At 37.7% G+C, this 25,994-nt stretch overlaps 1 protein-coding gene across 9 annotated transcripts in view; it reads left to right on the top strand.

Moving 5' to 3' along the window:
- Window positions 1-25,994, top strand: part of TRIP12 (thyroid hormone receptor interactor 12) — an 80,626-nt gene that overhangs the window by 51,035 nt on the left and 3,597 nt on the right. For 7 of the 9 annotated variants that reach the window (XM_032697354.1, XM_032697352.1, XM_032697359.1 and 4 more), the window contains 31 exons: window positions 220-368; window positions 685-720; window positions 807-902; window positions 1,318-1,410; window positions 1,542-1,703; window positions 3,225-3,293; window positions 3,406-3,571; window positions 4,273-4,390; window positions 4,532-4,688; window positions 5,010-5,163; window positions 5,700-5,928; window positions 6,645-6,763; window positions 7,364-7,571; window positions 8,599-8,699; window positions 8,815-8,989; window positions 9,392-9,533; window positions 10,480-10,671; window positions 11,371-11,522; window positions 12,856-13,028; window positions 13,479-13,552; window positions 13,663-13,862; window positions 14,437-14,564; window positions 14,857-15,008; window positions 15,478-15,620; window positions 16,910-17,066; window positions 18,098-18,196; window positions 18,718-18,832; window positions 19,130-19,284; window positions 19,816-19,980; window positions 21,167-21,331; window positions 24,611-24,724. In XM_032697354.1, coding sequence (XP_032553245.1) covers window positions 220-368; window positions 685-720; window positions 807-902; window positions 1,318-1,410; window positions 1,542-1,703; window positions 3,225-3,293; window positions 3,406-3,571; window positions 4,273-4,390; window positions 4,532-4,688; window positions 5,010-5,163; window positions 5,700-5,928; window positions 6,645-6,763; window positions 7,364-7,571; window positions 8,599-8,699; window positions 8,815-8,989; window positions 9,392-9,533; window positions 10,480-10,671; window positions 11,371-11,522; window positions 12,856-13,028; window positions 13,479-13,552; window positions 13,663-13,862; window positions 14,437-14,564; window positions 14,857-15,008; window positions 15,478-15,620; window positions 16,910-17,066; window positions 18,098-18,196; window positions 18,718-18,832; window positions 19,130-19,284; window positions 19,816-19,980; window positions 21,167-21,331; window positions 24,611-24,724 — 4,358 coding nt within the window. The remainder of the gene's footprint in view (window positions 1-219; window positions 369-684; window positions 721-806; window positions 903-1,317; window positions 1,411-1,541; window positions 1,704-3,224; window positions 3,294-3,405; window positions 3,572-4,272; window positions 4,391-4,531; window positions 4,689-5,009; window positions 5,164-5,699; window positions 5,929-6,644; window positions 6,764-7,363; window positions 7,572-8,598; window positions 8,700-8,814; window positions 8,990-9,391; window positions 9,534-10,479; window positions 10,672-11,370; window positions 11,523-12,855; window positions 13,029-13,478; window positions 13,553-13,662; window positions 13,863-14,436; window positions 14,565-14,856; window positions 15,009-15,477; window positions 15,621-16,909; window positions 17,067-18,097; window positions 18,197-18,717; window positions 18,833-19,129; window positions 19,285-19,815; window positions 19,981-21,166; window positions 21,332-24,610; window positions 24,725-25,994) is intronic. The other 2 variants (XM_032697358.1, XM_032697361.1) reach the window with 1 other exon arrangement.

Raw genomic sequence — 25,994 nt, forward strand, 5'->3', positions numbered from 1 at the left:
TGTGCTGACCAGTCTGCACTGGAAAGACAGCCAAGAGAGATTTTGTCTCCCTTTCCTATCCTACCTTTTTATGACAGGGAAAGGAAGTGAAACTACAAATACAGAGGAAAACAAACTATCTCTGGTCTTCCGCTCTGGCAGAAGTATAGCACAACAGTTCCCTTGAACACTTATGTTTTCTAATATCTTCTTTCCTAATTTTTTTTTCTGGACAACTAGGTTCTAAAGCCCAACAGCTTTTACAAGGTCTCCAAGCCACTGATGAAAGTCAGCAACTACAGGCAGTGATTGAGATGTGCCAGCTGTTGGTCATGGGAAATGAAGAAACATTAGGAGGATTTCCAGTCAAGAGTGTTGTACCAGCTTTGGTAAAGATTTAATCTCATGTTTCTATTGGAGGATATGATATTTCATTCAATATCTTGCTTAAATTTTTAAATTTCTATTATATAGACTTCCTTGTATTTATGCATATATTTATCACATTATGTGGTTTTGAGGGCAAGTTTTGCGAAATTTTGGTAGTCCTGTTAATTCTTTAATAGCTCAAGCTTAGGTAGGTTCTTTTGAAACTTACCCACATTCAAAGTCCCGAGTCAAGCTACAGTAGCGATTTGTACCCTTTTTTACGATGATACCTAGATAATTTTTTCTAAACTAACAATACTTTTTTTTTAAAAACAGATAACGCTGCTGCAGATGGAGCACAACTTTGACATTGTAAGTAAATTGTAATATTTCAGAAACTTTTGAAATGCAAAAATGTGTCACCTGAACTTAAAACCAAATATTTGTTTATTTAATAGATGAATCATGCATGCCGAGCCTTAACATACATGATGGAAGCACTTCCCAGATCATCTGCTGTAGTGGTAGATGCAATTCCTGTCTTCTTGGAAAAGGTAAAATGAAATCAAAACAGTGATAAAATAGTACGAAGGGATTTTAACTTTTGTTTTAACTTCAAGAAATACCATTAAGATAACAGCTTCTTTTCACGGCTTACAAGATAACACATAATGCACAAGAGTCTTTTAAAACCACGTTTAATTTTTGTTCCCATCCTCACTGAGTGGTGCAGTCTGATCCACTGAGAGCTTTCTGTCAGGTTGATGTTGCAGACACGCTGTGTAATTGAGCTGTTGTCTCCTGGAGTAGCTTCGTACCCGAGACAGCCTAAACTGGCAGGCTTGGTTCCATCTGGCTTCATCAGCATGTGTGTCTTAGCAGAGACTGTCTGTCCGAGTGTTGATGAAAGTGATTACTTTTACAGATTGGTTTAGAAATTGATCTACAAGCTTTCTTGTTTCCTTGTAGCTGCAAGTTATCCAGTGCATTGATGTGGCAGAGCAGGCGCTTACAGCCCTGGAGATGTTGTCGCGCAGGCACAGCAAAGCCATTCTGCAGGCAGTAAGTGACAAAAACTGCCCTCTTACCTCTACCATTTCCACATCTTGGTGATCTTCTGTGAAGGTGAAATAAGAAAACAACTTTCTGTGAATTCAGCAGCACTGAAAGTGAAAATGTTTGTTTTGTTATAGGGTGGGCTGGCAGACTGTTTGCTGTATCTGGAGTTCTTCAGTATAAATGCACAGAGGAATGCACTAGCTATCGCTGCCAACTGCTGCCAGAGTATAACACCTGATGAGTTTCACTTTGTGGCAGACTCTTTGCCACTGCTTACACAAAGGTTAACCCATCAGGTAAGAAGCTGTTAAAAAATGGAAAGTTCTAATTTTGATGTGAAGGTAGTATAAAGTTGCCTCCAGATACCTAGTTCTTTATTGTGTATTATTTGCCTTTGCAATGTGATAATTGTCTCTAAGTTTCTGTACTATCAAGTTGCAATATCCTAATGTGCATATGGGCTTTTTGTTGTTTGTAAGCGTGCTGTAAGGATTTGACATTTTATAAAATGAGATAAATAAAGTAGTTAAACTTAGATCATGAATAATAGTGGGTTTGTAGTCCTTGTAAGAACTACAAGGACATCAGAAAGAGGAAGTCTAGTAGTATTACTGTTGCTTTTTTTTCCTTAACAAATGTCTTGCAAGGTTCTCTCCCAGTTTTAACTCAGAACAGCTTCAGTTTCAATTTTTGTGTCGTTTTTCACTACTTTCACTTTTTGGGAGGGCTTATGGCTTTTTAAAAAGAAAGTTCCTATTCTTGCACAATAGTTTGAAGTGATGAATCCTAAATCATGGGGCTCCTAAATGCTGCCTATCCTGCAAAGTTGTTGTGTTCATAAATCAGCACTTACAGTGACTTACAAAAGAGATTTCTGATGATCTGCTTGGCTGGCGGATCCCTATTATAAAGATGAAAAATGAGAGGTATATTGTTTGTTGACAAATAAACTTAATGGAAGCTTTCAGGCAATGGTTTTGTGTGTTCTTGTGCTGTTCTTAATTTTGCAAACATCATCTTGCTGAAAGACTATTTGAATCTTTGAAGCAACCTCATAGAGTCAGTTGTCAGCTTTAGATTGTACTTTAGGAGCAGGAAGCACCATTCTTAGCAATAGTAGGGATAGGTACTGAATCTTGCTCTCTGAAGAGAAGCTACAATCCCAAAAAGTAAGATTTCAAGAAATTTGGAGGTGGAAGTTTTCTGGAAAAGAATCTTGAGTTTGCTCAAGAATAGTTAAATTGGATAATTACCTAGTCCTAGCTACCCTGCAAGGTCAGCTAGAGCAGATTGTCCAGGAGCATGTCCAGCTGATTTTTTTTGTTTGTTCAAAATATCTCCAAGGGTGGAGACTCAGTCTCTCTGGGTAACCTACTCTGGTGTTCAGCGTTTGCTGTGGTGGTTGTGCTGCATGATATAAAAAATGGGCCCCTTGTGTTCTATAGAACAGTAACCTTCACTCCTGCTTATTATCAATATCTCCTGTTACTTGGCTTTGTAGCTCCTTTCCCTTTTGTTTCCTCCTTACAGAATCCAAAAAGAATATTATAGATCCATATATTTATCTCTAAAGTTCACTTAATGGTATTAGTGTTGCAAGTGTGGGGTGTTTCCCAGGGAATATGCAGGAGCACAGTCATATCAGAGGTCAGTTTAGAATGTATCAATTTAAAATTGAGTGCTATGATGTTCTGTAAAATATGATTCAGCTGGCCTTTTTGGAGATATTTTATGAATGCCTGGAAATGACAGGATGATCTAATGCAAGTTAATGTATTTCAATTCAAACAAATACTGAACTTTTTTTTTTATAACAGGACAAAAAGTCTGTTGAAAGCACTTGTCTCTGTTTTGCACGGCTAGTGGACAACTTCCAGCATGAGGAGGTAACAGTGTGGATGGGAGTGGATTTTTGTTTCTTACTTCCCTCCCTCTGTTTCTCTTGAGGGCTTACCTTTCAAAGACTAATGTCTCCCATTTTGCTGTTCCCTCCTGAAGAACTTGCTGCAGCAGGTTGCTTCCAAGGACTTGTTAACAAATATCCAGCAACTGTTGGTCGTGACGCCTCCAATCCTGAGCTCAGGAATGTTCATCATGGTGGTGCGCATGTTCTCCCTGATGTGCTCCAATTGCCCTACACTTGCAGTCCAGCTCATGAAGCAAAGTGAGTTCTTACTCTTTCATATTCTAGGGGACCTGTTCAAGTGAATGCCTACAGTCAATATGGGCCTCTCTGTACTTGATTATAGAAATATTTTGTTCTTTCAATTGTTCTCTCTCTTACTATACTTCCTCTGAGATCTAGTTCAGTTAAACTTGTTGAAAGCTTTTATCCAGAGGGTTTTTTCTGCCTGTTCCTATCTAGTTGTTGTGACTGGAGTGCTCACCTAATTTTGAGTCTGTATTAGCTACACAAATTACTCTCATTCCAGCACAAATTGAATAATTCTTTTTGTGGTCTACACAGTGTGTGGGGACCATGTGATTTAAGTACTTTTTCTAAGGTTAAAGCATTAACAAAGTAGGTGCTCTACAACTGTCTTAGTCGTCACTTGTTTTCCTTGTTTCATCTCATAAATTTTGACTTGTCACTTAATCTGCCCTGTATGTTTCCCTGTTTTCTTCTGTGTGCTGTATATTGAGTGACACTTCTCCCCTAGAAGTCCATTAGAGATAAAAACCCCAAACCAAGAAAGCCACAAACCCCAGAGCTGAGAACAAACACATTTCTTACACTGTTCAAAGAGATGGCTTTTGTCTTACTGTCTACTGTCTCTTTGCTTTGGGGAGTAACTGTGTAGTGTCCAACAGGAAATGGAGTCCATATTCTGATGCAGGCAATCTCATGAATAATAATTTTTGTAGATATTGCAGAAACTCTTCACTTCCTCCTTTGTGGAGCCTCAAATGGGAGTTGTCAAGAACAAATTGACCTTGTTCCACGCAGTCCTCAAGAACTTTATGAGCTTACTTCTCTTATCTGGTAAGTTTTGCAGTCCTAGGTTTTGGGTCTGGTTGGTATGTTGAAATCCCTAACTTCGCTAAAATGAAGGCAAACAGTTTTCAGCTTAGATGGACTTGACTGTATATTTCTAGTAAAATACTGTTTTAATGTTCTTTACAGTGAACTGATGCCTTGCCTGCCAAAAGAGGGAATCTTTGCTGTTGATACTATGCTAAAGAAAGGAAATGCACAAAATACAGATGGTGCAATATGGCAATGGCGAGATGACAGGGGTCTCTGGCATCCCTATAACAGGATTGATAGTCGAATAATAGAGGTAGTAATTCCACACATTTGTGTGGTGATGCTTTTAAAATACGCGTGCGGTTGTACAGGGAATTGAGTGCTTTCTTTACGTCTTTGAGAATACCACTCTTGATCTTTCTGAGTAAGAAACACAAGTTTGCTCAAACATCCTGCTGTAGTATTGCACTATTTTGGTATTCTGTCATCCCAAATCACTTAATTGCTTAATCACTGTTCTTACTGTATTTCTGTCAGTCACTGCTTTTCCTACTGTGTTACCCCCTCCTCACCTTTCATATAGTTTCTTTTTTTTTTAGGGATTTCTTAACTTTGAACTCTTCCTTGGTTTTAGGCAGCTCATCAGGTTGGTGAGGATGAGATCAGCCTGTCTACACTTGGGCGTGTCTATACTATTGACTTTAACTCTATGCAGCAAATAAATGAGGATACTGGAACAGCACGTGCCATTCAGCGAAAACCAAACCCTTTAGCCAATACAAACACTAGTAAGTACAGCTCAGAGAAACCTGGTGTCTCTACATATGGCTAATTTGTGCTGGATTGTGCAGCAGTTCACTACTTAACAAATAAATTCGTGGCTTTTGTGGAACATCAAACTGCTCTGATTTATATGAATGAAGACAGCTTCCTAACAAAACTCCTAGTGTTGACACATATGCTTTTTAGCATGTAAACTCTTCCTGGGAACTGAGAATGTATTGGATTGGGAGGGAGCTGGGGGTGTTCCTGGCCTAGGAACTTGTGAAACAGTTTTGTTCATACAACTTTTTTGTTTAACAAAGACTCTGTGAGGGCTCTTACTGTTGTACAGAAATACGAAAGAAAGCTAAAGAAAAAAAGAATGAACTCTTTAAAAGAGGAGGCTTTGTACCTACATTCTTGCCATGATTTTGACTTCTGGTTCTTAAATTATGTCTTTTCAATTTAAGAGCTGAATTAAATCAGCTTTTATGGAAGAAAGTAATCATCAGAACAGAGGTGCAAAGAACTAAACAGTGTTTTGTTGCACACTTTCTCACAGGTGGACATTCAGAATTGAAGAAGGATGATGCTCGAGCACAGTTAATGAAAGAGGACCCAGAACTGGCAAAATCCTTTATCAAAACATTGTTTGGTGTTCTTTATGAAGTATATAGTTCTTCAGCTGGACCTGCTGTTAGACACAAGTGCCTTAGAGCAATTCTTAGGATAATTTATTTTGCTGATGCTGAACTTCTGAAGGATGTTCTGAAAAACCATGCTGTTTCAAGGTGGGTTCATTAACTCTCATGAATGAAATTAATTTTGAGCTTAAAACTAAAACTTGTGATTACTTTTTTTGAATCATCTTTTTTAGGGGGAAATGATACTTTTAAAGTCTCGTATATTTTTCGAAAAGCTGAGGCTGCCAGCTCTGCAGGAAGTTTTTGGCACTATGCAGTAGTTGCCAACACTGGGCATTCTTACTAGAAACTTAGATTATTAGTACCCACAGCCATAGGTAATGTCTAACATTACCCTTTACTGGTTTTTTGATTTCTAAAAGTTGCCTATGAACTTCTCTAAGGGCAAGATAACTTTTGAGGTAGTACAGTGTGAGCAGTAACAGACAGTTTTGGCATTCAGTTGGTAAGTTTTATTCATAAAGCCTCTCCTACATGTTATGCCTGAAGTCAGGGAGCTGGATAAAAGGATACAATCAGAAAATAAACTGAATAGTTTTTCAAAGGAAGTACCGAGCTGCACAACACCATATTTATGAAGGGAGGAAACCCTCTCTTTTTCTTTATGCCATGTTAAAACTTACTAAAAGTGATTTAGGTGGGAAGAAGACTGTCCTTTTATTTATAGCTTTTACAAAAGCTCTGTGAAATTTGTTTGCTTTCAGTCTCCAGTGCTGTATATGCAAGATGAATTGACTTGATTTGTAAAGAAAAATGCAGCAAAAAAAAAGACAAAGCTAATTCTAACAAATTATCTGTTTTAGTCATATTGCCTCCATGCTGTCGAGTCAAGACCTTAAGATAGTAGTTGGAGCCCTGCAGATGGCAGAGATCTTAATGCAAAAGTTACCTGACATTTTTAGTGTTTACTTCAGAAGAGAAGGTAAATCTTGCTTTCTTTTTTTTTCTCTTCACCTCTCTGGGTAGTATTTTAAAAACATGTGTGTATAGAATCCATACCCTTTACCCCTCCTCTCCAGCCTCCCCAAGCTGTAAAAATGGAATATTGTTATTGTAAAGACAAATCTGTGCAAGCTGTCCTCGTATTGCTAGGGAGGAGCTTACCAAGAGTCTGGAAGAGACAAACTTGTGTTTTCTGAATCTGAAACAAGGCTTACTAGATCCTAGTGAACTGACCTGGGCTGAAGATAGCTCATTACATGGGAAGTCTTACTGGAGAAAACTGACGAATCCTTGGCAGGAAGTCTGTGTTCTACTCCATTGGGGATTTCAGGGTTTCTTTAGCTACTGGTCATGCTGCTGTAATTTTTTATTTTTAAACTATGTAGGTTAACTTTCTGGAGAAAAGGTTGAGCTGCTTTTAAAACTTTGTATTGATGGGTGGGGTGAGCCAGCACTGCCAGTGTCAAAACAGAGGTTCACATAAGACTTTTACATTTTTAAACACCCTTTTTCCTGCTACCACACCAGCCCTGCACCCCTCAAACCAACCCACTAAACAAAGAGTTCTTCTTTTGCAAAGGGGTGATGCACCAAGTAAAAAACTTGGCAGAGTCTGAGGCTTTGCTAACGAGCCCCCCAAAAGTGTGCACTAACGGCTCGGGAACGCTGGGCACCACGACCACAATAAGTACTGGAACAGCCACTGCTGCCAGTAACGCAGCTGCAGATCTGGGCTCTCCCAGCTTACAGCACAGCCGGGAGGATTCACTGGATCTGAGCCCACAGGGGTAAGTGTACTTCCTGAAAAGTAACATATTTGGGTTGGATTTAGTGGTTTGTTGTGGTTTTATGTTTTTTTTTTTTTAAACCCAGAGTGACATGGGCTATGGTATTGTTGTCTGCATTTTGCTGTAGTGTTTTCCTCTAAAGAACTAAAGTGGGGTGATGTTGAAACTTTCAGTGGGTAGTTTTGATTAATTTTATATTAAATGTTTAAAAGAAAAAAAAGGACTAGTGACATGATAGTTATGTTGTAATAATATGAAATAATTTGCTGCTTTGGGAGGATGCCAAGAGCCACAGCTGTAGTCTCGTCTAACTCTTGAGGACAGAGTAATTCCTTAAGAGCTATGGTGCATAGGTCCTTTCTGCTGGAGACTGGAGAAAAAAGAAATCATCCTTAAGTTACTTTGTTGGAAGGCAACCATTTTGAACACTTGTAGAATTAAAATCTCTTGTAGGAATAAATTATTTTCATGTTACACAGTTTGCCCTCCTTTTAAAGGTCAAGTGTTTGTCACTTTAAACCAAAACTGAAATATGTGAACTTTGTAAGTGTAGGGATTGGTGAGTAGAAATGCCACAAATTGTTGAAAAAGTGTTTTCTGGACTTTAATAAGGGAGGCAGGTCAAATATCCAGTGTCTTTCGGTGTTCATTCAGTAGAGGTTTGTAGATTTTTTTTTCTTCTTTTTAAGGTTATTCAAATAAGTGAATAAACAGATGGTTACACAAATTAAAACATGAAAATTATGAGAGACCTCTGTTTAGTGTCACTTCTGCATTTGGCTGCTCATAATAAAAAGGTGACAGCAAGCAAACCCCCTTCTTTGTGAGAGTAGTCACTTTGTCCTGTCAATTCAAATAGTGTTCAGGCCCCTTCTCCCAGAGTGAAGAGCATTCTCCATGTTATGGGATAGAACCTGTTCTTTAATTCCTGAGGAAGTAGCTGGCAGATGCATCTTAAAATAAGGGATGGGTATATCTGTGAATATGATGGGTGGGAACATGCTTCTTTATTTTTAACTTTGGACAGAAGACTCAGTGATGTTCTAAAGAGGAAAAGACTGCCAAAACGAGGGCCAAGGAGACCAAAATACTCTCCTCCAAGAGATGATGAGAAAGTAGACAATCAAGGTAAATAATTCTTAAAATGTGATACTTTATCTCCTTCTAAAGTAAGTTTATAAGCTGCCAAAAGTGCTAGCTGTAACAAACCTGTTACTCTCAATTTTGTCTTTGCTTCCTCCAGCTAAAAGCCCTACAACTACTCAATCTCCTAAATCTTCTTTCTTGGCAAGTTTAAATCCTAAAACATGGGGAAGATTAAGCACACAGTCCAACAGTAATAATATTGAACCAGCACGAACAGCAGGAGTAAGTGGTCTTGCAAGGGCTGCTTCCAAGGATACCATTTCCAATAACAGGTACACACACAAAAAAGTCAAAGTACTTGTAACATGATGTTAACTTTGAGGTGCAGCTGTTTATGATAAACCATCAAGGGATTACATACCATGTAACAAAGAAGTTTGAGCGCAGCCACAGTTAAAATAACTCTGGGAAAAGAATCAAGAAATAAAGGTAGAGAAAATAACCTCTTAGTAGTTTAAAGTAGCATGGTGGGGAAAAATTGTAGAACTGAGAAAAATGATGCAAAAAGTGATCTGTAGAGAAAAGAACTTTATGGCATTGGAGTAAGAGCAAAGAGTTTTTTGTCTGTGACTGCTGTTTAACATGGAGAAAGTCATACTCTGGTTGTATTTATTGCAATATTGGTGATGGAAATGCTAAGTGTGGCCAAATGCCTTTTGTGTTCTTCTTTACAGAGAAAAAATTAAGGGCTGGATTAAGGAGCAAGCCCATAAATTTGTAGAACATTATTTTAGCTCTGAAAACATGGATGGAAGCAATCCTGCACTAAATGTATTACAGAGACTTTGCACTGCAACTGAACAACTCAACCTCCAGGTTAGAAATGGCAAACTTAATTAGAGTGGGGAGACATTTCTTGACTGGACTTATGACTCATTATGACTTGGAGTCATTTTTTGGAATGAGTATATAAGCTCTGACACACATCACTTATGATAAAAGACCAGTATTAACAAGGATATTCTTGATTCCTAGCAATATGTCACTTACATAGCAGTTTATTTCAAATTTAAAAGTTCCACAGTTAAGTGTTAGGGTTGACTTTATACCTAAAGAGCAACACAGTTTGTAGTAAGAACTTTGGGGGTGGAGGGAGATCAAGAGGGAAGTAGCATTTTGTTAAAATGATGGAAGAAATACAGATTGAGGCAAATCTGTGAGCATCTCAAGAGGTTGAGCCTTGCTTTTCAAACAGTTGTGATCCTTGATAGGTGGTCTAAACATGTAACATCTGAAGTAGCTCAAGAGCTGAGCCATCTTCTGTGCTTTGATCTAAGCAATCATTAAAATATGTAACTTTCTCTCTTCTTCTCTCCCACGTGGAAGTCATGTAAAATATATACCAGTCTGAGTTGTTTGGGTTTTTTTTTTCTACACTGTGTTTTTTGTGTGTTTTGGGGGGGTTGTTTTGTTTTGTTTTGTTTTTTTTTTTCTTTTTCTGGGTTGTGTGTGTGTGTTTGTTTTTTAAAACAAAACCCACTTGTTTGGAGCTCATCTTTACCTTGTGTGAGACAAAAATGGGACCTTGCATTTTTCTTAAAATAGAGAAAATGCAGATATTGCCTGTAATGTCTCCCCTTGAACAGAGAAGTGCTTATCCTCAGATTATTTGCCCTGTTACTGTTTGTATTAAGTTACAGTATACTCTGGACTTTCCCTTTTTCCCCCTCCCTTTAGAGCTGTTCCATGCAGTAGAAGGAAAAATAGTATTTCTTAAGCCCTAAGTACCTGCATAGTAAAACACTCCCTTCCTGTTTCTCAGGTGGATGGTGGAACAGAGTGCCTTGTAGAAATCCGTAGCATTGTCTCGGAGTCCGATGTCTCCTCATTTGAAATCCAGCATAGTGGGTTTGTTAAACAACTGCTGCTTTATTTGACATCTAAAAGTGAAAAAGATGCTGTAAGCAGGGATATCAGATTGAAAAGATTTCTTCATGTATTTTTTTCTTCTCCGGTAAGTTTTCTTGTTTTTTGTTTTGGAATTCTTGGTTGTCTTTCTCTCAAATTTTCTTTCTCGAAAAACCATCTGAGAAGGTTCAGTGTTGACCTTATTTTAAAGGTAGAGTACAGAAGGAATGTTTGTTTATGCCTAAACTGTATAGCACTGTAACTTTCACATGGTTCTAAGTCTTTATAGGTCATGAACTTTTTCAAATACCCTGTAATTACAGAAAATTCCACACAGCAGTGGAAAAAGTTCCAAAATGGCCAATTAACTGAGTCTTGAACAACTTACAAGTTGTTTCTGTCGTTTAAGAAGTTGATATGGAAAGAGTTTGGATAGTAATCTTATCACTTGTTCTCTTTAGTCCTAAATACTGCAAGAAACTAGTGTCCTGTTTTTAAAGGAATAAATTTCAAGTGAAAGAGAGAAAGGTAGATAACTACAGCTTCCACAAAGCTTATTGCTCATGGCTAAGGGTGAATGCTTAAAATCTGTAGGGCTATTCAATTGAAACCAGGAGAGAAAAGTATGTTCTTTGAAACAGGTCTTTCATAATGTTGTGATGTGTCATCTAGTCATCCTGATACTGCTGGTGCTTTCAGTGAGAACAGTGATTCTTAATTTCCCTTTTTTAAAATAATCTGTGGTATAAATTATTTAAGATGGATTAATTCAGGCACATAATTAAAAGACTGGACTATATTTCAGCTTCCTGGAGAAGAGCCCCTTGGAAGATTAGAGCCATTAGAAAATGCACCTTTGTTGGCATTAGTCCATAAAATGAACAACTGCCTCAGTCAGATGGAACAGTTCCCTGTTAAAGTGCATGACTTCCCTAGTGGAAATGGAACAGGGAGCAGGTAAGGATTAATGCTCAGGTAACAGTTTTGTTGGAAGCTTTTGTTTTCTAAAACTTCTCCAAGAGGTAATGGAAGTAATAGAAACTTCTGACCCTGTTAAAGACAGAAGTGATTACACAGTTGGCTTTCTTATTCAGTGGAAGATGGAATAGTTAACCAAAGGTTTGCCTACCATCGTGAAATTTCTCTGACTTAGATTGGAGGTGGATGTGTAACTTTAAATGCGGTCTCTAAATTTAAAGCTTTAAAAATTCAAAAGTCTTCCTTGTCCCCATGTAACAAACACTGGGAAGAAACCATCTATTTATTGCTGGGACACTGATGTTTTTAGCCAAGTCATTAAACTGCAGAGTTTGTATTACAGTGCTAAACTTTATTACTCATGTAAGTTCTGTTCTCTAGCATGATAATGCATTGAGTGATAACTCTTGGCTGTCAACGTAGTTTAAAATAGCTGTGGACCTGCCCTGAGTCTTAAGATAGAGAATAAATTTGGAATCCAGCTTGTTTGTTGTGCTTTATGTAACAAATTTAAGTGACTGAAGACCTATTTCTACAATTTCTTATCTATGCTTTTCTTTGGTATATCAACACTAGCTTTCATTTTTTGTATCACAGTTAGGAAATCTATTTTAGTAGAAGTTGCAAAGAAGTTTTGCAAGTATTTTTTGGTACTGGCTTAAAGCTCAGTTTGATTGTAGGCATATTCTTATGACTGTGTAGAAATTAGGAGAGGAGGAGCATTGAACATGAATTTTTGAAGGCTCTTCTTTTTAGAAATGCCAAAAGTCTTCTATGTCTCAGGTAGTAAATTAGTGTGGATTTTTTGTCACTTATGGTGACATAACATCCATTATGTTAGATGAATTGGAACCTCAAACTGTAGCATTAATCTAACTAACATTAAAATTCAGGTCCTTATTGAAAAAACCATATAAATGAATACTTGCATTTTGGAAGGAAATGCCCATTTCTGATCCTTATTGCACTGAAGGAAAACACAGCTCTAAATCTCATGTGGCATCAGCTGACAATCTGAACAACTGCAGATTTCAGAGATGGTCAGTATAGGCCATATTGTAATCAGACCTCAGGCTAGGCTTTCTCTTAATCTGTGTAGCTTCCAGATTGTGTCCAACTTGAATTCTGGTGTTCTTGTAGGAGAAAACTTTTAATCTATTTGTCCAAACTGTCATAAGTTATTTTTACAGAAATAGTCTGACAAATAATACACTGAACCAGTGAAATTGTAAATGCATGTATAAGCCTATTTTAATGCAATTATAGTTATTAGATTCTTTGTGTAGCAACTTTTTTCACAAATTATTTTGAGTTTTTCTCTTAACAGAGGATCCCAAGCTTTAAAATTCTTCAATACACATCAATTAAAATGCCAACTGCAAAGACATCCAGACTGTGCTAATGTGAAACAGTGGAAAGGTGGACCTGTGAAGATTGATCCTCTGGCTTTGGTACAAGCCATTGAAAGATACCTTGTAGTTAGAGGTATTTATATATTATACTGTAACTTGTGTTTTGCTTCTTGAAATAGTTGCTACTGTCAGTGTAGAGTTCATAAAAACCTGTGAGGGATTACACTGAAGACAAATGGGAGGCACCTATAAATAAATATATCTTGCTCACAGGGAGGAGACTTAAGACTGTAGAAAATCTTCCCCTTTTCTGGGACAGAGTGTTTCATGTTGTAAACAGGTCAGTCAAAATACTAACAGAAGTATAATCTACTTGACTGTCAGACTGGCTGTAGCTTGGCAGTTTTGATGCCAGATGTTGATGCTGAAATTTGTTCTAGCACTTCTGAATCTTACTGTTTTTAACTGATGCATTTTGGAACGATTTTAAGCAGTGGAATTTATAAAAGTCAGAGTATCAGAGCATTGTCACATTTCATGTAAAAAAAGCTAATGAGGAAATCTTTCTTCTCTCTTGCCTCAGGCTATGGAAGAGTTAGAGAAGATGATGAAGACAGTGATGATGATGGGTCAGATGAAGAAATAGATGAATCTCTGGTAAGCTTTTGGTCTGGGAGCAAGGCGAGGGAGCAGTGTGGGGAGAAGCTTAAAGAAAAGCTGTGCAACATGTTTCCTAACTTGTATGGGTATTTTTTTGTTGTGTTCAGGCTGCTCAATTCTTAAATTCAGGGAATGTGAGACATAGACTGCAGTTTTACATTGGAGATCACTTGCTGCCATACAATATGACTGTGTATCAGGCAGTCAGGCAGTACAGTTTGCAATCTGAGGAGGAGAGGGAATCTACAGATGATGAAAGCAACCCATTAGGAAGAGCTGGGATTTGGACAAAAACACATACCATTTGGTAAGTTGCCTAGAGAAATCAGGGAATAACTTCTCCAGTTTCCTAAATGTATATACATCAAGAAAATCGGAATATAGCTGTCGTTCTTCTTTTTGTTTCCAAAACTGTGGACTTTTGAATTTCCTGATGTGCTTGGGATGCAGGTGTATGTATTCTCTGGCCATACTTTGGGAGGAGCACTGACCTACTACTGTGCCTGACATTTCAGTGTTCAGCAGTGTCTTTTTCTAATCTTAAAATGTGCTAAAGAAAAAAGTAGACAAACAAAAAAAGCAACCAGCACCCCCCCAAACCCCAGTCACTTTGGGGTTTTGTCTATACCTTCTGCTTTTCTCCTTCCAGTTCACAGAGCCGAAGGGTCCCCATTTTTTCTCCCTCATGACATACTTTGCTTCTGAGGGCCTACCTTCAAAGGCTGGATCATATCCAAATGCAAGTGTTCTTGCCTTTCTGCTTTTAACTGTTATTCAAGTAGAATTCCGGTAATCAAAGAACTAACACTTTCATAAATGCTTTCATTTCCATGTTAGTTAGCATTTCAAAAACGTATTTTTAACTTCTGTTTATGTTTTAGGTACAAACCTGTGCGGGAGGATGAAGATGGTAATAAGGACTGTGTTGGTGGTAAAAGAGGAAGAGCACAAACTGCTCCCACAAAAACCTCCCCTAGAAATTCTAAAAAACATGATGAATTGTGGCATGGTGAGTGTGTTGCCTTGCTAATATGTTAGCTTTCCTCCCCTTCCTTGCAGAAATTTCACAGGAATGTTTACAGACACCATAGTGTTTCTTTTAAAGCAAGCATAGTATAAGAATAGTAAACATATATTAATCTGTGTATTAAAACTAAAAATAAGATATATATTGAATTGTTTAACTAAACTGTTGTAGCTAAGTGAATGCCATGACTAATACTACCTAGGCTCCTAACAATTAAATCTTAGGAAGACCACTAACTGATTTGTTTTGCTAAACATGTTTTTTTTCCTGCTAGATGGTGTATGCCCTTCGGTATTAAATCCTCTGGAAATTTACCTCATATCTACTCCACCTGAAAATATAACATTTGAAGATCCCTCATTAGATGTTATTCTTCTTTTGAGAGTTTTACATGCTATCAGTCGATACTGGTATTACTTGTATGATGTGAGTAAAGCAGTTTTTAAATCCCTTTCATCATAATAATACAGATGGTTCTGTCCTCAAACAACTTAAATAACTTTTTTCCCCTGTTTGCTGCCCCCCAACACGATGGAATAATGCAAATTATTCGAGTAATCTTCCCTTGCATGTTTCTCTAACTCCTGATAAGACAAAGGCAGTAAATTCTTATCATCGGCCATATTTTCTCTATAGTGTGTTGGACACACTTCTCGTGCTTTTTCCTTCTTTAGGTTCAAAATCCAACTTTATTCCTGAAAAGAAAATGAACAGTAAAACTCTACTGAGTCCTTCTTTCATGGCTTAGACTCTGGATGGCCAAAATGACGAAGTTTTTTTTTTTTTTCTTGTGATGATAAGCAAACTATAAGCATTAAAGAGATGTCTTAATAAAGACTCGGTACTTCTTTCAGCATTTCTCTAACTAGAAATACATTGCTTTTCTTTAACACAGAATGCAGTCTGCAAGGAGATAATTCCAACCTCGGAATTTATCAACAGCAAACTGACAGCAAAAGCAAACAGGCAGCTTCAGGATCCTTTGGTCATTATGACAGGAAACATACCAACTTGGCTGACAGAACTGGGGAAAACATGGTATGGATGATTTGCTGCATAGTGGCTCTAATTTGAATTGAGTAGGCCTCTTGACTGGGCAGCACAAGTGCATCACACCTTACAAAAGTCTTGTGGCAGAGGAGGGTAAAATGTGGTCACAGAAGTCTTGCCAAGTTACATCAGTGACACTCCTATGGATGTTTACACCTATATTGCATAATTTAAGCCACCTGCTAAGGGGTAGACTAGCTGTGAAGTTTGGGTAACTTCTTATGGGAGTTTCTGAGCAATTTTAAGTTTTCTCATTGAAATTATGGTACTTGTTTATTCAGGTGGTGGTTTTCTCCTGTTAAACTGCTTAATGGCATTCTTACCATACCACTGCATTTATCATGACATATTCACTATGGTACAAAGGAAAATATATTTATCATTATTGATAAAATATTCAAGATAATTTTTATGAAGCTATATTCATAGTACTTTTTAGTATCTTGATACGGAGTATAAGCTGTAAAGCTCTTGCACTTGAAAAAATGAAGAACCAGAATTGACATTCTTGGCTTTTTCAAGCATGTTAATTGCAGCAACATTGATGACAGCTAACTGGACATACATACTCTAGAGAATCTATTTGGCTTTTCATTTTTAAAATAAGGTCTCTAAAGTCCTTCATAAACATTCCAGATAATAGATGATGAGTATGAGTGTCTATTCTTACACAAAAATCTATAGCAGTATTTTTTCCATAAAACTGCCTTTTCACTTAAATGCCAATAGAGAACTACAGTTCACGTACACATGCCTTTGAGAATAGTGAAAGTGATAAATTAAAATAAGAAGTTTCTCTGGTAGTCTTTTACAGATTATTTAAAATATTTTTGCAAGTGGTGGAAGGTAGAATGCTGGTGCTGCTGTAAGCAGGTTCTCATGCCTTCCCATTGCCAAATACAGGAGCTGGAGCCAGTTCTTAAGAATCTTTTGATCTGTTACATTTACTAAACATAAAACAGCTGTGAACAAGGAATTTTATTTTCTGATGTAAACTGCATAGCCGAGGCATTCAAGTATTTTGAGTTACTTTTGAAGAAGAGTTAGAATTTTTTTGTGGCTCCTTCGTTTATTGCATTTCTCTAGACTCTTGCTCGTAAGCATTGTAACTAAAACTAAAGTGTGTTCTGGAAGGCTTCCTTCATGGAGCCTGCTTTCACCACAGTGTATAGTAAAGCACTAATTGCAGGCATACTGCATTTCTGTTTTGTTTTAAACTAAATGATAGTCATAGATGCCACGTGGAACACAGCTAACTAATCCATTGCTCCTTACAGCCCATTTTTCTTTCCATTTGATACCCGCCAAATGCTGTTTTATGTAACCGCTTTCGATCGTGATCGAGCCATGCAAAGACTACTGGATACTAATCCAGAAATCAATCAGTCGGATTCTCAGGATAGCAGAGTGGCACCACGGCTGGACAGGAAAAAAGTAGGTATATCTTGTTTCAAATGGAATGGGCGATCTGCTTATTTTTATACTGTCTTGAAGAATATAAATGTGGGGAAGATTTATTTGTGAAGCTGGAGGTTTTGGTGGTATAGCGGTGAGGGGAGGTGGTTCTTAGTCGCTAAAGCCCCCGAGCAGGAGGCTCAGTGTGTTCCCAGCGCTGGCCACGAGGTGGCAGGAGGGGCTGCGGGATGGCGAGTGCTCCCTCACAGCCAGCTCCATCCTCAGCTGGGCTCCTCACAGGATTCTTGAAACTATGCTCCAGTAATGAATGCTGAGTTTTACGAAAAACTTAGTGATATTTCTACATATTAGCTTGTAAACCTCTGCTTTGCTTGATTTTTCAGAAGAATTCAAGCAGCAGGGTTTAGACCCTTAAGTGTTACCTGAATAAACAAAAATATTTGTGGAAGGTAAACCTCCTTTCACAGCATAATAAGCTGTAACTGTGTTAAATTGAGGTAGTCTTGGATGCCTGCCTTGAGTCTGGAGAGATGTTACCTCAAAATAAGATCTGCTGTATATGCTGTATGATCTTGAATTCCTGTGGGGGAAAAAAGACAAGAGACGTGAGAACCAAGTTAAACCAGAATATAGCTTCCAACATGTGTGAATCCTGGTGGTGTTGGGTTTTCTGTTTGGGTTTCAGCATCTTAATTCTGTTTTCTTCTCCCTATAATAGTTTGAGGTATATAACATCATGTGACAGCACTTCTCTGTATGTTACAGTCCTATTGCCAGCTTCTTGGCAAGAGTAGTACCTATTAGTTATACTGACACACTTGTAAGGCATTGGTTTTTCATTTTATGTGGAGCATTTTAATTCTGAACAGTTTTCATATAGAAGCAAGAATTATTTTATCTCAAAGTATAAGGTTACAAATTGTTGAACTGTGGAACTATTGGCATGGGGTGGAAAACCTTGCATAACTGACTTTTTTCATGTTGTAACTGCCTTGGGAGCTGGGACTTAAAGACATAATTTCACTACTTAAAACTTCTTTAATGTGTAGCGCACTGTGAACAGAGATGAGCTGTTGAAACAGGCAGAATCTGTGATGCAGGATCTAGGCAGTTCAAGAGCCATGTTGGAAATCCAGTATGAGAATGAAGTAAGTACTATCAATGCAGTCTAATTTAACCCCTTTTTACTGAAGATTAATGCAAAATAGCTACAACTTTCCTAGAATGACGTGGTCAGACTCTTCTTCCTTCATGTTGCTGGTGCTACAGAATTTTATCTATTAATTACCCCTAATCCACTTGGTTGTTATTTTTAGTTGCTTGGAGAAGCTCTTTCTGATCTGAATTTCATAATCAATCTTATTCTGCAGAGCACGTTTTTTTCTAACTCTTAAGCGAACAGCTGTGTGCATTTCCTCTATAATATGATAATTAGGTGGTTAATACTTTTATTCCACTGTTATTCCCTCTTACATGTGGTCTTTCCAAGCTGCCTCTGTTGTATTGTAAATGTTGGCGTAGTTACGTTCTCTTAGATGCTTTTTGCAGTGCAGTCTTTTTTATAGCAAATAAGGTAAAGATTTTGATATTCAGACTGATGTAATGGACTAATTTATTTACTTATTTATCTCATTCCCCCTCTTTTCCCATCACCCTCCTTCCCCTGAAGGTTGGCACAGGCCTAGGCCCCACACTAGAGTTCTATGCACTTGTATCTCAGGAACTACAGAGAGCAGACTTGGGCCTTTGGAGGGGAGAAGAAGTGACTTTAGCCAATCCAAAAGGTAATTGCTCTACTGTCTAAATTACCAATATTGATTAATATTGAATTGATTCTAAGCTGACTTTAGTTTTGTAAAGAGCACCTCAGTTTGTGGCCTGGTAATATGCCTCAGGATAGAGTGTGATTATCTTTGTGGGTTTTGGTTTTGGGTTTATTTGTTTGTTTTGTTTGGGTGGGGGTTTTTATAAGAAGCTTTAGGTTATGACTGTCTGCCACTTTCAGACTTGAGTCTGGAATGAAACTAGAAGTGTATGTACTGAACCATTTTCTTTTTCTTCCTTTCTTCCTTCCTCAACAGGAAGCCAGGAAGGTACCAAGTATATACATAACCTTCAAGGCCTTTTTGCACTTCCTTTTGGTAGAACAGCCAAGCCAGCCCACATTGCAAAAGTTAAAATGAAGTTCCGCTTTCTGGGAAAACTAATGGCCAAGGCAATCATGGATTTTAGACTGGTAAGAGTATAAAATATGATTCTGAAGGGGTCAAATTAAAATAGTAATTCTGAGTGTTGAATGATAAAAGCGTTAAGAGTTTAATGGTATTGCTTTCAGCTCTAGAATTAAGTGCAGTTTGGTGGAGGGTGGGGAGGAGGACAGAGATGCAGCTGAACTTTTGAGGGGGGAGAGGGTAGCATATGTTGAAGATCTTTACAGTGGCTTTTGAGCCCATAGTGTAAAAAGGAAAAGCCATTACCTGGCACGTGTTGCAGCCTCTATCCAGTCTTCTTTCAAGATCGTTTTGGGCTTATTGTTCTCCCAGCTGCAAGTTTGCTGATTGCTTTTAATGTATGTGCACTAAGCAGTCAGTTGTGTTTTCTCAACTGTAAATTTCTGAGGCAAAACCAATCAGACACGGTGTTTTGGTGTGTGCTGGAAGGAAGAAATAGTAAATAGTATTCTAGGTCCAGTCAAGAGATAAGATAGCAAAAGATATGGTTTTGGAAGACAGTTCAATACTAAACAGTTCAGTGCTTTGGTTTCCAGGTGGACCTTCCTCTTGGACTTCCTTTTTATAAGTGGATGCTGCGACAGGAAACTTCCTTGACATCACATGACTTGTTCAGTATTGATCCAGTAGTAGCCAAATCAATATATCACCTTGAAGATATTGTGAGACAAAAGAAAAGACTTGAACAGGATAAAACACAGGTGGGAAAGTTACCCTAAGAATGGAAGAGTGCAGTTTCACACATTTGGATTTTACGAAGTGGAAGTAATTCAGAGTGTATGATAGGGCTTAATACTGATGATAATAGTGATAATTACTTCATTCTAATGCAAAGTAGTTTTAATGTTATTGGATCAGTGACTAGTAATTATAAAACAATCTTTTTATGAAGCCTAGTGCGAGAAATACATTATAGGATTCTTTTGTGTGATTAAACACAGTCTAGAAATGTGTAAAACTGTCAGGTGTTTGCCTAACTTCTCTTTTGGTTCACTTTGAAAAGACTAACCAACTTAAATATCAGAGGAAAAAAATCTGTCCTTGATTCTTGAACGTTCAAAAGGTTTGGCTTTATTAGTTGGTTTAGTCAAATTTTCAGGTTTTCTTAGAAGTGCCTTTTGTGTTGGGGTATTTTCCCCTCCTGCCCTGAAGAGCTGTATGCAGAACTGTGTAAACTGTCATAATGCATGAGGGTACAGGTTCTGTCAGACATACAGAAAAGTCTTTCTCAAGGTTATCCACTTTTAGCTGAAAATAGTACAATTCACTGTGGCAGAATAGTGATGAAAGGTCTTTGGCATGCATGCTTTTTCTAGCATCCGATGTTAATAGAAGGTAGCAGTTAATAACCTAATTTTTACTCTTAATACATCTGCTTTGTTACTAGTGAAGTTATTGCAAGCTTGTGGGTCTTTGTTCCTCTTCACCTCACTGTCTCACTATCTCTCCTTTGTCACCACCTTTAATTTCCCAACAAGAGTTTGAAAAAACCTGAAACCTGATGGATGAAGGCTGAAAAATGTCAGTATGCATGCCAAATCTGAATGCTGTTAACTGTTCTAAGGCAAACATGTAGCCTAAGAGCCTTAGCCTATTACACGCTTCCTCATCTTGCAGTAGTATTTTCTAGATACATAATAGGCAAGAAGTCAAAGTAATCCCAAAATTGCTAGAAAAAAGTGTACTCCTATGATCTTTCCAGTTTATCCATTAAGCTGATTTATTTGGTTTGTCTTGATTTACTGTTATGTATGAAAACTATGGAAGGAAAGCAAGGAGTACTGTAACAGTTTTAATGGTAATATTCTTATAGAAACATCTGCTTAACTTTTGGATGAGTTAATTTGAATGAATTGTTCTCATTGGTTTTCACTTCCAATTTTTTAGACCAAAGAAAGTCTACAGTATGCATTGGAGGCTCTGACTATGAATGGCTGCTCAGTGGAAGATCTAGGGCTGGACTTCACACTTCCTGGGTTTCCCAATATAGAACTGAAGAAAGGGGGGAAAGATACACCGGTCACCATCCACAATTTAGAAGAGTATCTCAGAGTATGTAAAAGCAAACCTAGGACTAAAATTCTCTTTATTCTTGCTCCCTGGTAGTTTGTTTCCATATATATTTCAGTTCGTTCTCATGAACTAGGCACTGCAGTAATTTTCCTACTGATCATTTCTTCTCTGTACAAGTTTAATTACTACAGAAAAACTGTTTGAATCCTAGTCAGGGCACCTGACTTGAAAATTTTATAGTACAAAAACTAAGTCATCAGAAGTTTGGTTTTTTGGAGAAAGTGTTGTAAGTGGACTCATTTCAGCTATGGACTTTCAGAACATTTTAACAAGTTCCCACATCTGGGTTATAGTAGTGAATTTGTTAGCAACAGTAATTTAGCATCTGCTAACCCATGGCCTTTGAATTGCTATAATAATAATGTAACTTTTTTGGACTCAAAGAAAACATCAGCTCAGTTGTGAGTCAAAATAACAGCAGTAGTGTTTTGTTAAAAAAAAAAAGGCAATAAAAAAACATTTATCCCCCCAAAACAAATAAATAAAACCCATGAAATATAGACACAAGAAACCCCAAACCATAAATAATAATAGGTAAAGAAAAGATAAAGTATTGCCATAATAAGTTGACAGGACACCTGTGTATTGATTTATTCCTGTGTCAGAAGGCATAGAAAAACAGGAAGTTGATACTGCTGAACAAAGGTAGGAAACTGTTTCTCCCTAAGAAAGTGTTGAAAGGAGTAGGTTAAAAACAGCCTGGAAAAGAGATGAGGAGGGGCAGGAACTTTGCAGTGCTATCCCCTGAAGTCATGAGTGGGATGGAGGTAAAGATCATGGTATTCCAATTACTAAATAATGTTTTTCCTGAGAGGTTGGTTTGCTGCCCTTTCACTCTGATGACTGAAGTTTTAAAGCACTAAGAAAACACATTTGATGTTTTGGTAGAAACAATTCAGTAAGGGTCATAAAGCTCCTGCATGTGAACTGAGAACTTTGCAAAGTTATTCCATAATCCTTACAACACCTGAATATTGAGGAGTTGCTGTTCATCCTGTGGTTCAAAATGGTTACCTATCCAGTTCTCATGTATTTATTTATTGAAAGCGAATTCTGCTAGTCAAGAATCACTTACAAAATTAAATCTATTTGGATATAAAGCTGTTTCCAGACTTAACAGATGGACAATATGAAGTACCACAGTTGGTTAGAAACAGAATTATCAGTCTCTATTTACTGAGAAAAGTTTCATTCAAGTCTTTTTCATACATTTTGCGGGTAACTTGTATCAGGTGTCTGATACACTGAGAAAGGCTTGCAGACAACTCACGTGTCCTGTAGTTGTCCTATTGCAGGCCTCTGGCATTGTAAAGGAAAAGCAGATTACTACAGAAAGCTTACCCTCCTCTTCTTTCTAAGCAACTTTTGAAACTATTTTCTTAAAGGACACCTGTGCAGTTTTTCCTGTCCTTGTCCTTATAGCATTGCACACTTGATGTGAAGGAAATAGAAAAGATTTCAGAGAGAACTAGTGTGCTCTCTATCACAAGTATGATGAATTGCATTTTAGAAACAGTTTATTTATCAGCTGCCCTGTACAGCTCCCTATGGGTCAGCTGTCCTGCTCTTGAAAATGTTATTTTCATTAAAATCCTGTGCGTGGATTAACATTAAAAGTAGTCAATAAAGCTAGAATATCCTATTGTTGCTTTTCATGCCTCTCTTGTCATCATGTCATTCTACCCTCCACCTCCCTTTTTTTCCCCAAAAGGACAGTTCCCACAGGAACTGCCTTTATCAGAAAGTAGAACTACTTCAGCTACCAGTATAGTGAAAGACTTTATTCTCTTTTTTTTCTTTCTTTTTTTGTCCCCTTCTCCCCTGTACTACAGAGAAAGAGGCCAACTTACTGCTTCTAAATTTGTGAACAAAAAGTTTCAGTAGTGTAGGTTTTTTTGCCTAGCAATTTGATCTTTTCTTTGAATCTGCAAAAATACAGTGCAGCTTAATTTTGCCACGTGCTCTTGGTCATAAAAAGTAATCACAATTCTAGGTAAGCAACTCTGCTGTTAGAATAGCCATAGAATGTTCTGTGTTACAGAACAGCTTTCTGTGCTGCTGGTGCTTCCTACCTTCCTCTTCAGGAGTAAAATGTGGTGTGTGAAAGTAGGGGTGTGTATCTTACACAACTGAAATTCAGTCCCTTCTGTAGGAAAGCTTATCAACAGATCCTAATGAGCTTTTGTACTTGAGAGCTTTCTGGAACAAGTAACTCTTCAGTTACTGGGACAGGGTTAAATACGTGCTTCAGGAGTCCAGCAATATCTGTGGAGTTTTTAATCACATTCACATGCAGATAACTTTAATCAACATCACACATTTTAAAACTAGTAGTTCTGTGTTGACAACACGTCTTTTACAACCAGCCTTCATTTTCTGCTAGAGTTGAGGGGTATATAAGGCAAATGTAATCATCAAAAGCACTGACTGACAAAAGAATCTGAACTCGGCACAATATAATTTCTTAATTTAATAGAGCAATACTGCCTGTGGGAGATTATTTAAAAGAAATTTCATCTTGTTTGTGCCATATTCCCTTCCTTCCCCCCACTGATTGTTGTTTTAGTATGTGCTGTCCACTTTGGAAGTGAATTTAATATTGAGGGAGTAACTACAGATACAAAACCAAAACAAAACAGAAGAATCGCACTCAAAAAGCCTAGACCAGTGTCTTACTGCCTTTTGCATTCTGATTCTTAACCATATCCCTGTAACTTGAAATGAAGGTATTTCTTTTGTTCCCATGTATTCATGTAATAGTAAGCTACTAGAATTACTTTTTTTAAACTATGTATTAGAAAAGGGATCCATATGTTTCTGTGTGGGGAACTAATATAATAGCCAATGATGCCCTAAGGATTTCTGTTTCAGTTACTGAATTTTAAATGGTGCAGAGAGAGAACACCTAGGTTAGGCTCCTAAAAATAGTAAGTGTTCAGGTTTGCAGGTTCATTTTAACCTATTCTGAATTCTGTTTATTTGTTCAGTTAAAACCAAAGGCAAATAAGTTGTTTAAATTCTGCGTGACTTTCATGTTTAGGGTAATCTAAGTTATGAATGAAAGCAGAACGAGGCAATGCTGTAGAGCAGCTCCATAAATCCATATTCAAACTGCTGAAACTCCAGTGAGGGTGTGGTGAGACTTCTGGAGTTTTGTTTCTGCAGCTGTACCCTTTTGTACAGTTGTGGTCATTCCACGCTTCCTACATTCAAATTGATTGGTTTTTCCTTCTTATTTTTTTTTTTCTTTCCCTGCAGTTGGTTATATTCTGGGCACTAAATGAAGGTGTTGCCAGACAATTTGACTCCTTCAGAGATGGATTTGAATCGGTCTTTCCCCTCAGTCATCTTCAATACTTCTACCCTGAAGAGGTTGGTGAATGTGGTTTTGCTGAGGTTTTTGTAACCTTATCTGTGTATGGGCAGTCTGAACCTGTGTGCAGGGCATCTGGGACAGTTGATGACATTACATTTCTAATGCACATTAGTAAAACTCAGTGTCCCTGAAATTGCATACTTAAAGATTTCTGTGTTCAGTGGTCATTTATTTAATGCTTTTGTGAGCAGCTCCATTTTCTTTAAAATTGTGTGATTCCGGCTTTTCTGAGAGAAGTGCCTGAATTTATATATGCATGCTCTCTGTGTTGGCATGGATACTCTAATTCCTTGTGTTGCAGTACCTCTGAATAGCTATCCACAGATGTGGATGCTACCTAGATGTTCTATGAAAACAATAAGAAAAGTATTCAGCTCTTTAACAAAGCTTTAGACAATAAGAGATTCAGGTGAAGGGGTAAAGAATGAGGATAGTTTGTCTTGCCCTGTTCTCACCACCATCGTATAAATTTCCTTGTAAAATGCTTGCAGTCTTAAGTGGACTGAATTGAGTCACAATTATGGTTGTCTGGACTAGAAGAGAGAATGTTTTATTATTCTCCCTTTAAGGAGTCTATTTGAAGACTGTACTTTGAGGGGTTTTTTTACCTTTATAAACTTATACCTTTGACTTCAAGAACAAACATTAAAGCATGCTCTGAAACAGTGTGTTAGCCAAGCCTCTCTGTTACTCTCATGTTCTTGGTGCTTTGCAATGTAAGAGTCTCCTAAAGCTGAGGCCTGTAACTACTCTAGTGATTATTCTTTATGCATCTCTGTTGGTACTACTTTCAAAGGCACCACCACTTTTTTTTTTCTTCTACAACAAATTCAAGGCAAGTAAAAATGGCAGGTTATTCTGGTTTATCCACTTGTCCATTTTGTGGTATGTGTGATGCTCTTCTGTCTTGTCATTGGCATGGTTTGATGCTTGCTTCCCCTTGCAATTTTAAAATGCAGATGATAGTCTATTGCTAATCTGCTAATACAGTTGATCAAATTTAAGCCACAGGAATAGTCTGAGATGGAGCTTTTCCCTGATGGAATATACGTGTGTGGTTTCGTGTTCTCTTACTGGTAACTATCCAGCCATTTGAACCTCTTTACAAGCCATGCCTAAACTATTACAAAGAACATGTAAAATTCTTTTATGGACCAAACAGCTACATGTGTCAGACCTCTGGTGTTACTGAGACCGGGGTTTTACAACTCCTTGTGTATCCCGAAGGATGTCAGCAGAAACTTTTAATGTTTTGGCTCCTGTAGC

The sequence above is a fragment of the Chiroxiphia lanceolata genome, chromosome 10 (assembly GCF_009829145.1).
Source record: "Chiroxiphia lanceolata isolate bChiLan1 chromosome 10, bChiLan1.pri, whole genome shotgun sequence".
Taxonomy (NCBI): domain Eukaryota; kingdom Metazoa; phylum Chordata; class Aves; order Passeriformes; family Pipridae; genus Chiroxiphia; species Chiroxiphia lanceolata.